Source organism: Papio anubis, chromosome 6, assembly GCF_008728515.1.
Source record: "Papio anubis isolate 15944 chromosome 6, Panubis1.0, whole genome shotgun sequence".
Lineage (NCBI taxonomy): Eukaryota > Metazoa > Chordata > Mammalia > Primates > Cercopithecidae > Papio > Papio anubis.
The window spans coordinates 41,057,240-41,069,534 of NC_044981.1; the positions used below are offsets into that span (position 1 = coordinate 41,057,240).

Below are 12,295 nucleotides of genomic sequence, written 5' to 3' on the forward strand. Positions count from 1 at the left end.
ACTTTTTTAAAATCATAAAGTTTTATCTATTTTATGTATTTAAAAATAATATATCAATTTGAATGAACATCAGCTTACCAAGTAAGTGTGTCTAGTTTTGTATAAATCATTGTGTTTGCTATGGAATCCTCATCTGTGAAAATGGAGATAAGGTGTATCTACCTTAGGTTCTTATGAGGGTCAGTGAGATAAAACGCAATGCTCAGAGTGCTAGTAGTTATTATTAACATGAAACACACTTGTGTCCTGTACCTTTAGGAGAACAAGGAGACTGGCATGGAGAGTGTAATCGAAGCAGTTGCCCATTTCAGGTGAGTTTACTTCCTATTATTTCACATTCTTTTTTACTTTTCCAGTACATTCATTTTTCTTAGAGTGTTTTCTTTGATGTAACTGAGAATGAAGTTGCAGCTTTCAGAGAGTGACAGACATTTTCAAATTATAGCTCTGAATTAGATCTCTCACTGACATTTCACTTTTCTGATCTCACCCGGTACTCGGCAACATAAAGTGACATTGTGAGGGTTTTCATCCTATTCAGAATAGGTATTCATAGCTGATGGTTTCAAATAGTAAAAATTAACCTCAGCAGTGATCTAAGTAAATGCATTGTAGTTTCTTAAAACTGCTTTCTTTGTTTTTATTGGAATGTGCCGCCTAAATTGTGGGATAGCCTCTCAATGCCACTTTCTCCAGTGTCCACCGTCTTCCCCAGTCAATAAACTGGTTTATACCCTTAAAGATACTGAGGCAGTTTCTTAAGCCTGTTTTTTCTTTACTTCCTATCCCAATGACAATATATTCATTTTTTTTAACCCACTATAAATTTTTGAAGATAGTGTCTTTATTTTTTGTTGGTTATAAAGACAATACTTGCTTTTAGAAAAAATATGGAAAAATACAAAGAAAAAATATTACCTGTAATCCAACCACTCAGATGATTTCTATTATGTTTGGATATATATCTTTCTAAATTTTTTTTGTGTACTTGGAACACATAACAAAAAATGGTTTCATTTTATATTTACTATTCTATAACCTTTTTTAAAATTAAATAATGGAATGTTTCCATGTATTTGTGTCTTTGTAGGGGTTTTGTTGTTTTTATTGGGTTTTTTTTAGTTTTTACGTAATACACTTTGTCAGTACATATAGGCATACTTCATCCTTTTTCTCTTCAGCCTGGGTGACAAAGTGAGACTCAAGTGCAGTGGCATGATCTTGGCCCACTGCAACCTCTGCCTCCTGGGTCCAGGCAGTTCTTCTGCCTCAGCCTCCCAAGTAGCTGGGATTACAGGCACCCCACCACAAATTTTTGTATTTTTAGTAGACATGAGGTTTCGCCGTGTTGACCAGGCTGGTCTCAAACTCCTGACTTCAGATGATCGAGCCCGCCTTGACCTCCCAAAGTGCTGAGATTACTGACCTGAGCTATGGCGCCAGGCCCTTTTTCACGTCCCTGTAGTCATGTACTGTAATGTATCTAACCTCTTCCCTGTAAGTGTAATACATAACTTCCAGATTTTCTCTTATAAACAAATATTGAACATCCTTGTACATACAGCATTAACAAGTGTATCTTTTGACTGTGAAAGTATTTGAGGATTAGCTAGATCAAAATGAAAGCTTGTATTACATTTTGATACATACCTCCTAATTGCCTTCCCAAGAAAAGTCATCAATTTATACTCTGACTAGCAGTGTATGAAGAGTGCCCTGCAACTTTGTCAACACTTTAGTATGAGCAGTCTTTTAGTACCTTATTTTAATTTGCATTACTCTAATAACAGGGAAGTTGAGCATCTTTTCATGTGTTTATTGGCCATTTGTTTTTTCATACTTTAATGCATTTTTCTTTATGGTTGTTTGTCCCTATCTTCTTGTTCCAAAAGTGTTTTTATAATATATTAGAAATATCAATTCTTGTTTAACACATCACAGTACTTTCTTCCAGTCTGTCCCTTGTTTTTTAACTTCGTGTCATTTCTGTTTTTAAAACTATGTCTCATATCTGGCTTCTGGGTTTTATAACTTGCTTAGGAAAGTTCTCTAAACCCCAATAGTGTACCTGCTTTTTTCCGCTTAATAAAACTTAACACAGAGGTCTTTACATGTGAAAATAGAGAAATTATCATCACTGTTAATGGTGTTCAGTTGTTTGGAGATGTTGTAATTTGTTACTTATTTCCCGTTGTTAGACTTTTTAATTGTTGCCACTGCAGTGTCCATTAGGTTCTCTTGTCTAGTTAGGATAAATTCCAAGTGGATGTGCTAAATAAAACAGATGCATGTAAGAACTTGGATTTAGATTGCCAAATCAACCACTGAAAATAGTTGTAGCTTAACACCCACCAGCAGTATATGAGAGCTCTGCTTTCTTGTTCTAATATCCAAGACTATCTCATAAATTAGTGTATGGCTTTAGTAATAATATTCTAAGGTCCTTTCTTTCATAGGAAACCTGGATTAACAGGACGAGGCATGTATGAACTGAAACCAGAATGTGCCAAAGAGTTCAACTTGTATTTCTATCACTTTTCAAGGGCAGAACAGTCCAAGGTAATTGGGAAAATTTAAAATGTAGCAGGGAAGGGTTGCATTGTTTTTCTTAAGAGATGGGGTTTCACCATGTTGCCCAGGCTAGGTTTTAGTTCACAATGCCGTTATAGAGCATTGCAACCTCAAACTGCTGGGCTCAAGCAATCCTCCCACCTCAGCCTCTTGAGTAGATGAGATTACAGGCATGCACCACTGTGTCTGGCTTGAATTATTTTTTCCTAAACAACTTTTTATTGCTTTTGCAGCTTGAAAAATGGTATTTTTATTATAGGGAATTTGGAAAATATATAAAAAAGAAAGTAGAAATTACTTAAAATACCCTCACCTAACATTTTGGAGCTTCCCCCTAGCATTTTGTGCATACGTATATAAGATCTATATAATACATACCTATACATATATGGGTATAGTTTTTTAAAACAAATTTTCAACCTGTATTATAATCAGTTAATCCATTTTATGCACATTTCAGAATTGGTATTATTTAACATGCTTTTTCATAGAGATTCATGAAGCTTTTCTAATCATTCCTAGGTAATTAAATTTTGCCTTTTTGGCGGGGTATGTAATCCTAGCACTTTGGGAGACTGAGGCGGGCAGATCGCTTGAGCTCAAGAGTTCAAGATCAGCCTGGCCAACATGGTGAAACCCCACGTCTACTAAAAATACAAAAATTAGCCAGGCATGGTGTCATGCACCTCTCGTCCCAGCTACTCGGGAGGCTGAGATAGGAGGATCACTTGATCCCAGGAGGTCAAGGCTGCAGTGAGCTATGATTGCACCACTGCATTCCAACTTGGGCGATGGGAGTGAGACCCTAACTCAAAAAAAAAAACCAAAAAATCTGCCTTTTAGCAATCTTCTCTTAAAGTGATTTTTCAATAAACAGCATAACCGCATTAAACAAAACTTAAACATAAAGCTTTTATTTAGTTTTTGATGAAGTCATAGAGTTCAAACTTAAATAAGTTTTTTTGGTTTGGGGTTGTACGTGTTTCTCTTCTAATTTGAAGTAATAGATAACTCATTTGGGGATTCTTTTAGTTAAAATAATAATAACCTTAATGTATCAGTTTGGGGGAGGACTAGAACACTAAGGATAGAATTTTTTTTTTTTTTTTTTTGAGATAGGGTCTCACTCTATTACTCAGGCTGGAGTGCAGACCTCGGCTCACTACAGCCTCTGCCTCCCAGGTTCTAGCAATTATCCTGCCCCAGCCTCCCGAGTAGCTGGAATTACAGGTGTGAGCTGCCGCACCCTGGCCTCAGTTGTGTTATTCTCTGATTTTAGATTTTCATCCTTGGCCAGACACAGTGGCTCACACCTGTAATCCCTGCACTTTGGGAGGGCAAGACGGGTGGATCACCTGAGGTCAATAGTTCAAGACCAGCCTGGCCAACATGGCAAAACCCTGTCTCTACTAAAAATACAAAAATTAGCCGGACTTGGTGGCGGGTGCCTGTAAATCTCAACTTCTATGGAGGCTGAGGCAGGGAGAATTGCTTGAACCGGAAGGTGGAGGTTGCAGTGAGCTGAGATCATGCCACTGTACTTCAGCCTGGGTAACAGAGTGAGACTAAGTCTCAAAAAAAAAAAAAAAAAAAAAGGGCCAGGCGCGGTGGCTCACACCTGTAATCCCAGCACTTTGGGAGGCCAAGGTGGGCAGATCACAAGGTCAAGAGTTCAAGACCAGCCTGACCAACATAGTAGAACCCCCGTCTCTACTAAAAATATAAAAATTAGCCGGGTGTGGTGGTGGGCACCTGTAGTCCCAGTTACTTGGGAGGCTGAGGCAGGAGAATCTCTTGAACCTGGGAGTCGGAGATTGCAGTGAGCCGAGATCGTGCCACTGCACTGCAGCCTGGGTGACACAGCAGGACTCTCAAAGGAAAAAAAGAAAAGAAAATAATACAACAAAGATGGACTTACGTCACTAGTTTTGGATATGTTTTATATTACTAATTCCCTGCCCAAATAACTTTATCTTTTATTAGGCAGAAGAAGCTCAACGGAAAATGAAAAGACAAAATAGAGAAGATACAGGTATTTTTAATCTTTCCAAAAATGTCATGCCCCTTTTTTACATGTTAAACATTGTTTCCTATTAACTACGATGATTGTCCTTGGTGGAATGAATATTTAAATGTAAGCTTTCCTAGTGAACAACCTCCTATTCAAAGGAATAATAAATATGCTAACATAGAAATAGTTTGTACTAAGTCTCCTCTGGTTTGATTTTATCTCAGATCTTAAAACCTTCCTAGGGGAAAAGACAGACTTTCTTTTGTACTGCTGCTACTTATGTGGCTCATTTTACAGATTTGACCTTGAGAACGTAAAATAATAGCTTTAAGGTGTGCGTTAATGAATATTTTTTTAGTTAAAACTATCAAAAGTAACAAAGGGATAGTTTCTAAAGCATGTTCTGTAAAAGAAACCGATAGTAATAACAACTGTATTTTCAGCACTCCCACCTCCGGTGTTGCCTCCATTCTGCCCTCTGTTTGCAAGCCTGGTTAACATTTTGCAGTCAGATGTCATGCTGTGCATCATGGGAACAATTCTGCAATGGGCTGTGGAACATAATGGATATGCCTGGTCAGAGTCCATGCTGCAAAGGGTAGGTTTGAAGACATTTATTATTTATATTTTAGTATTTTATAGTACAAGCAAAATATTCTTGTCTGTATCTATACAGAGGAAAATGAGGCCGAAACATATTGTGTTTTCCTAACTTGAATATATTGTTACTGCTTTTGTGTCTGACAGTGAAAACAAGTGCCAGACAGATTTTTTATACCACATGGTTGTTATTACCTCAGTCCCACTGGGCAGTCATTCTCTCCTTGATTGGTCCTGGTCTTTATATATGTAGTGCTCTGATATTGATGTAATGTGTTATCTTTTATATATGTTTCTAATCTAATTATTTTCCAAAACAAAAATTTTTTTTTGAATCATCCATATCCTTATTTTGTAGTTGAAGAAACTGGCACTCATAGACTTATGAGCTAGTTACGTGGCAAGTCTGGAACCTTTTTTGTGTTATTGTTGTTTTTGTGTTTTTGAGACAGGATCTGGCTCTGTCACCCAGGAAGCTGGAGTGCAGTGATGCGATCTTGGCTCACTGCAACCTCTGCCTCCTGGGTTCAAGCGATCCCTCCATCTCAGTATCCCAAGTAGCTGGGATTACAGGCATGCATCACAACACCTAGCTAATTTTTGTGTTTTTGGTAGAGACAGAGTTTTGCCATGTTCCCCAGGCTGGTCTTGAACTCCTAGACTCAAGCAATCCTCCCCCCTCGACCTCCCCAAGTATTGGGATTACATGCGTGAGCCACCATGCCCGGCCCCTTGTTTGTATTTTACTTTATAGTTTTAATGTAAGCCATTCTTACATTATCTCATTGAATTCACACAACACCCCATGAATAGATATAACTTTCTTCTCATTGTTAGATGAGGAAGCCAAGTTTCAGTGAGGTTCCATTTACTTCCCATATAACTCTACTAAGTGATATAACAATTATTCATTAAATAGAATGTCTACTTTATGCCTTATTCCATGCTAAGCACTTTTTTTTTTTTTTTTTTTGAGACAGTTTTGCTCTTGTCACCCAGGCTGGAGTACAATGGCGTGATCTTGCCTCACTGCAACCTCTGCCTCCGGGGTTCAAGCAATTCTCCTGCCTCAGCCTCCCGAGTAGTTGGGATTACAGGTGCCTGTCACCACACCCAGCTAATTTTTTGTATTTTTAGTAGAGACAGGGTTTCACCATGTTGGCCAAGCTAGTCTCGAACTCCCAACATCAGGTGATCCACTCACCTCGGCCTCCCAAAGTGCTAGGGTTACAGACGTGAGCCACCATGCCCGGCCATGCTAAGCACTCTGCATACAGCATTTGTAATCCTCAGAACTCTAGAGGGAAACTTTTTTTCCAGTGTTAAAGATGATGACATGGGCTCAGAGGCATTCCCTGAGGGTTTATATTAATAGCTTGAAAGCAGTAAAACCAGGATTCGGATTCAAATTTTGGAGCCTTCCTCAGAAGGCTTAGTAGCTATCATTCTTTCTTTTTGTCTCACTGGCTAAGATGTGTGTATTCTTATAATGCCCTCCTATTTATAAGCCTATTTAAAGTGTAAAAGCATGGAGCTGTGGTATACTAGCTCATTACTAGTACAGCTGTACTAGCTGTCGTGTACTGTCAGCATTACATGAACAAAAGATTTGTGGGAAATAATGGAGAAGAGAGGTGTGAACAATATTTACCTTACGTGTACATTTGCTTTATGTCACCTAGTTCTTCCAAGTCTCTGACAACCACAGTCTTCCCTTGTGGAGGGAAAGATACAGAGACATCACACACATATCTCCTTTAAAAACTGGGGTGTGGGCCCGGCGCAGTGGCTCACCCCTATAATCCTAACACTTTGGGAGGCCGAGGCAGGTGGATCACTTGGGGTTGGGAGTTCAAGACCAGCCTGTACAACATGGTGAAACCTCGTCTCTACTAAAAATACAAAAATTAGCCAATCATCATTGTAATCCCAGCTACTCAGGAGGGCTCAGGAGAATCCCTTGAAACTGGGAGGCGGAGGTTGCAGTGAGCCAGTATTGTGCCACTGTACTCCATCCTGGGCAACAAGGGAGACTCTGTCTCAAAAAACACAGAAAGGGCCGGGCGCGGTGGCTCAAGCCTGTAATCCCAGCACTTTGGGAGGCCGAGACGGGCGGATCACGAGGTCAGGAGATCGAGACCATCCTGGCGAACACCGTGAAACCCCGTCTCTACTAAAAAATACAGAAAACTAGCCGGGTGAGGTGGCGGGCGCCTGTAGTCCCAGCTACTCGGGAGGCTGAGGCAGGAGAATGGCGTAAACCTGGGAGGCGGAGCTTGCAGTGAGCTGAGATCCGGCCACTGCACTCCAGCCCGGGCTACCGAGCGAGACTCCGTCTCAAAAAAAAAAAAAAAAAAACACAGAAAAACTTGGGCATGGGGTAATAGCAGTAAAAAAACAAATAGGTTAATACACTCTCTTAGAAGTCTGATGGAGAATATTTTGTGAGATACATTGAAGGACTCTAAAGTTTATAAATGATAAGGCATTAGAGATAAAAAGTTTGTCTTTCTCAGATGATGAAGATTTAGTCCTTAGAGAAATTAAACTATGTAGTGTCATAGACTGAATAATTACATAGGGGATACTTTTAGCTTTGTACTTACTTGACCACTGATTCTTGGAAGGTTTTTTTAAGTCTGTAGTATAGGTATAGAATAAAACTTACATATTATGTGAATTGCTGGTCACAGGTGGTGGTAATTTTAGCTTACCCTAAGAATTTGTGATTGAAATTTCTTCCTCATTGAAGTAGAAAATTTTGTTTTTCTTGCCAATTATTGTTTAATAGAAAATGAACCTCAGTCTTTTCATTTAATAAAAATTAGTACTTCAAGGCCAGGCATGGTGGCTCACACCTTTAATCCCAGCACTTTGGGAGGCCACGATGGGTGGATCACTTGAGGTCAGGAGTTCGAGACCAGCCTGGCCAACATGGTGAAACCCCATCTGTACTAAAAGTACAAAAATTAGCTGGGCATGGTGGCACACGCTTGTAATCCCAGCTACTGGGGAGGCTGAGGCAGGAGAATCGCTTGAACCCAGGAGGCAGAGGTTGCAGTGAGCCTGGGTTGACAGAGCAAAACTCCATCTCAAAAAAAAAAAAAAAAATTAGTACTTCAAATTGTTTTTAATTGCATTTAGTACTTAATAGTTTGATTTATCTTTTTCAATAATTCTTTTTTGCTATTTCTTATTAAAATATGTGCTTGGTTTTTTTAATTGTTACTAAAAGTTACAAAACATTTATTCAAGGTGTTACATTTAATTGGAATGGCACTACAAGAAGAAAAACAGCATTTAGAGAATGTCACAGAAGAGCATGTGGTAACATTTACCTTCACTCAGAAGATATCAAGTATGTATATATCTTTTTACTAAACTAACTCGATATAAATGATTTTAAGAAATCACTTAATAACCTCTCTTATTTGGTCATATGGATTCTAAAAGGGTAATATTTAATCTAAATGTTTGAGGCTATATGTACTCATCTGTGTAGTAAAGGTACTATATTAAACCCTGTTATATTTTTATAAAAATATCTAGGGCTAAGTTCAAAGTTACAGTCAGCTGTGGTTGACATAAGATTCTACAGTATTGAAAACAAATAAAAATTATAGGGGATTAGATTGTCATTTCATATAAAGAAATGTGACTTTTTGAAAGAAGGCCAGGGAGTTTTTCTAGCTTTTTGTTTTAAAAATTTCAAACATATAGACAAATGGAAAGAATTGTCCAGTAAACATTCATATACCTACTACCTAGATTTAGTAGTTTGCTATATTTGCTTTTATATTTACGTACTTTCTTGAACCTTTTGTTGTAGACATAATATTTCACGTCTCAAAGAAAAGCTTTTCATTTACTAATTTTCATAATCAGCTATTGGCAGGCCTGATAGTTACCTGCAATTGTGGCAACTTTGAGTGTTTTTTGTTTAGAGTTTTTTAAAATATTATTCATTTTACTTATTCAGTGTTTTATAGTCACTTATAATGATTATTCCTTTTGATGCTCAAATTATGCCCACTTTGATCAGTGGGAGTTTATTTAGTCGGTTTCTGTGTCCTTTTCACCCAGCCCCATTTGGGCCAGAAAGTACCACCTCACTTTCTGGCCCAAAAGATGCCCAAGCTCATCTTGTACTTTCCCTGCCACAGACCTGTAGTCAGCTATTTGCTGAGGTGTTTTTAAATGAATTTATGGTGCTATGATAGGAGTTTATAAATGCTTTGATTAAAAAGGATTATTTCTGTAAATGTGTTCAATGCCATTTCTTCCTAAATGATAACTGTGAGAATTACGCTACCAGGGGACAGGGAGGAGTAATTTTGTTTGCTTCTAGATCTCTAGTTTTCCTTTTTGCCCTCATCCAAGTAAATAAGAGAAAGAGGAGAAACCACCTTTCCCCACTGAACACTTTATTCATGGATGCCAGTTTTTACCTATTCTTTTTCTCTACCATATTGTTTCTATGGATTAATACTGTGGTTTTTGCTTTCTTTGTTTCTGGTGTGTTTATTTTAGGATAACCACACAGAATACTCCCTAATTTCATTCACTCATCACTGTAAAATATTAGGTTCTTGGCCAGGCACGATGGCTCATGCTTGTAATCCCAGCACTTTGGGAGACCGAGGTGGGTGAATCACCTGAGGTCAGGAGTTCCAGACCAACCTGGCCAACATGACAAAACCTGTCTCTACCAAAAATACAAAAATTATCCGGGCATGGTGGTGGGCACCTGTAATCCCAGCTACTCGGGAGACTGAGGCAGGAGAATCACTTGAACCCAGGATGTGGAGGTCACAGTGGGCTGAGATCATACCACTGCACTCCAGCCTGGGCAACAGAGTGAGACTCTGTCTCAAAAAATATATATATATATTAGGTTCTCTCTTACTCTCTCTTTCCTTTTTATTAAACGATCATCATTTTCCCTCAACGTTACTCTTAATTTGTCTTTAGACATTTTACATAATTAAGACACACGATTTATTTGCAAAGAAACCTCTCCCTTATCTAGAGTCACATCCCTAATGCACGCCACAGAGTTTTAGATGTGATAGAATATTAAAGATCACAAAGGTCAATCTCTTCCCTCTTAGGAAAAAGGCACATTTTTCCAGAATGGCAGCACCAAAATCAAGAAAATCGATAATTGAACATTTCTGACTGCAGACTAATAGAAAATATGGACTTAACTCTTATATTCAAATAAACAGTGAATTCCTAGGGGAAGAAATTCATTTTATTCTGAATCTAGTTTTTATTAAAGGCAATGGTCAAATAAACATATTTGTACATATGTGCACCTCTTAATGCTAGTTTATTTTTAGACCTGTAAAATCTCAAGTACACCAGTTATTTTTAGCTGAATTTGTATATAATTTTGCTAAAATACATTTTAGCAAATTCGTTTCCTATTAAAAGTCACTTTTGAATGCTTAAAGAATTCTAGTTGTTGGCAACTTGTTTGTAAAAGGCACATATGTCACATTCTCAAGAAGTATTGAAAATCTCTTTGGTAGAGTCATAATCAAATTATGGGCAATAGGTGTTATAAGCAACTGCATTTATGTTCCTGTGCATAGGAATAAGTACTATGAAGTGTTAGCTGTTGTTATTGTGCCTTTTATTTTTCTGACATAGAACCTGGTGAAGCGCCAAAAAACTCTCCTAGCATACTAGCTATGCTGGAAACACTACAAAATGCTCCCTACCTAGAAGTTCACAAAGACATGATTCGGTGGATATTGAAGGTAAAATTTCCTACATTCTTCTGCTTTTTGTGAGAAATATTAAATATTTGTTACGTGTACATTGTGATGATATTTCATACAGGATACTGATACTTTTTTTTTTTGTAGACTTTTAATGCTGTTAAAAAGATGAGGGAGAGTTCACCTACCAGTCCCGTGGCAGAGACAGAAGGAACCATAATGGAAGAGGTATAAACAGTAAAGTGTGATAATGCTAAAAAATTATAGCAAGTTCAGTATGAACAAATTAAATTTATCTACACTAAGTTGCCAGTTACAACACTGAAATTCCAACAAATATGCCACTATTTATCTCTATTTGTTGTAGCAATTTTTTGTCTGCTTTTTCCCTTTAAAACACGTTAGGTCAACTTAAGAGTCTTTTCTCTTGTCTAAGTGAGATTGTAGAATAGTTTTTAATTGGTATTTACAATGAAGATATTTCTGCTTTGGAAAAAAAATGTGTGTTTTAGCATCTAATGGTCTAATTGAATGGAGCATAATTTCAGAGTTCAAGGGACAAAGACAAAGCTGAGAGGAAGAGAAAAGCAGAGATTGCCAGACTGCGCAGAGAAAAGATCATGGCTCAGATGTCTGAAATGCAGCGGCATTTTATTGATGAAAACAAAGAACTCTTTCAGCAGACATTAGAACTGGATGCCTCAACCTCTGCTGTTCTTGATAATAGGTATTAAAAAAAATTAATTTATTGACCAGTTGTTCCCAACTAGGGGCAGTGTTGCTTTTTTTCCTTGTAAGTATATTTTTAAACCTAAAGTAATTTATTAGAATTCATAGGTACATTTTGTGACCTCCATTTAGAAGATTTAATCTTAGAAATCTCTGAATATAGATATGGTAATATAGTAGGGTATTTTCTGCAGAAGATCTTGGACATTCATGAAAGAATGAGTACACTACACTCAGTTATCTAGAGTGTGTGACATCTGTGTTGCAGATTAGATTGCTGTGAGAATTAAAGGAGATGGTTTTGATACATACCAAAGACTTGACAATCCAAGTTATCAAAACCATGTGTTAAATATATACATGCCTGGCCAGACACGGTGGTTCACACCTGTAATCCCAGCACTTTGGGAGGCCGAGGCGGGCAGATCACAAGGTCAGGAGTTCGAGACCAGCCTGACCAACATGGTGAAACCCTGTCTTTACTAAAAATACAAAAAAAAAAAAAAAATTAGCCAGGCGTGGTGGTGTGCACCTATAATCTCAGCTAGTCAGTAGGCTGAGGCAGGAGAATTGCTTGAACCTGGGAGGTGGAGGTTGCAGTGAGCTGAGATCATGCCACTGCACTCCTGCCTAAGCAACAGAGCAAGACTCCATCTCA

The 12,295-nt window shown here is 38.0% G+C and overlaps 1 protein-coding gene across 18 annotated transcripts in view; it reads left to right on the forward strand.

Moving 5' to 3' along the window:
* The window catches only part of UBR2 (ubiquitin protein ligase E3 component n-recognin 2), a 128,222-nt gene that overhangs the window by 83,252 nt on the left and 32,675 nt on the right, over nt 1–12,295 (forward strand). For all 18 annotated transcript variants that reach the window (XR_646009.4, XR_002521553.2, XM_021937288.2 and 15 more), the window contains 8 exons: nt 259–311; nt 2,457–2,559; nt 4,555–4,603; nt 5,026–5,180; nt 8,438–8,540; nt 10,838–10,947; nt 11,056–11,136; nt 11,457–11,635. Coding sequence is in view for 16 of the 18 variants with exons in the window: in XM_021937288.2 (XP_021792980.1) it covers nt 259–311; nt 2,457–2,559; nt 4,555–4,603; nt 5,026–5,180; nt 8,438–8,540; nt 10,838–10,947; nt 11,056–11,136; nt 11,457–11,635 (833 nt within the window). In the remaining 2 variants the exon portion in view is untranslated. The remainder of the gene's footprint in view (nt 1–258; nt 312–2,456; nt 2,560–4,554; nt 4,604–5,025; nt 5,181–8,437; nt 8,541–10,837; nt 10,948–11,055; nt 11,137–11,456; nt 11,636–12,295) is intronic.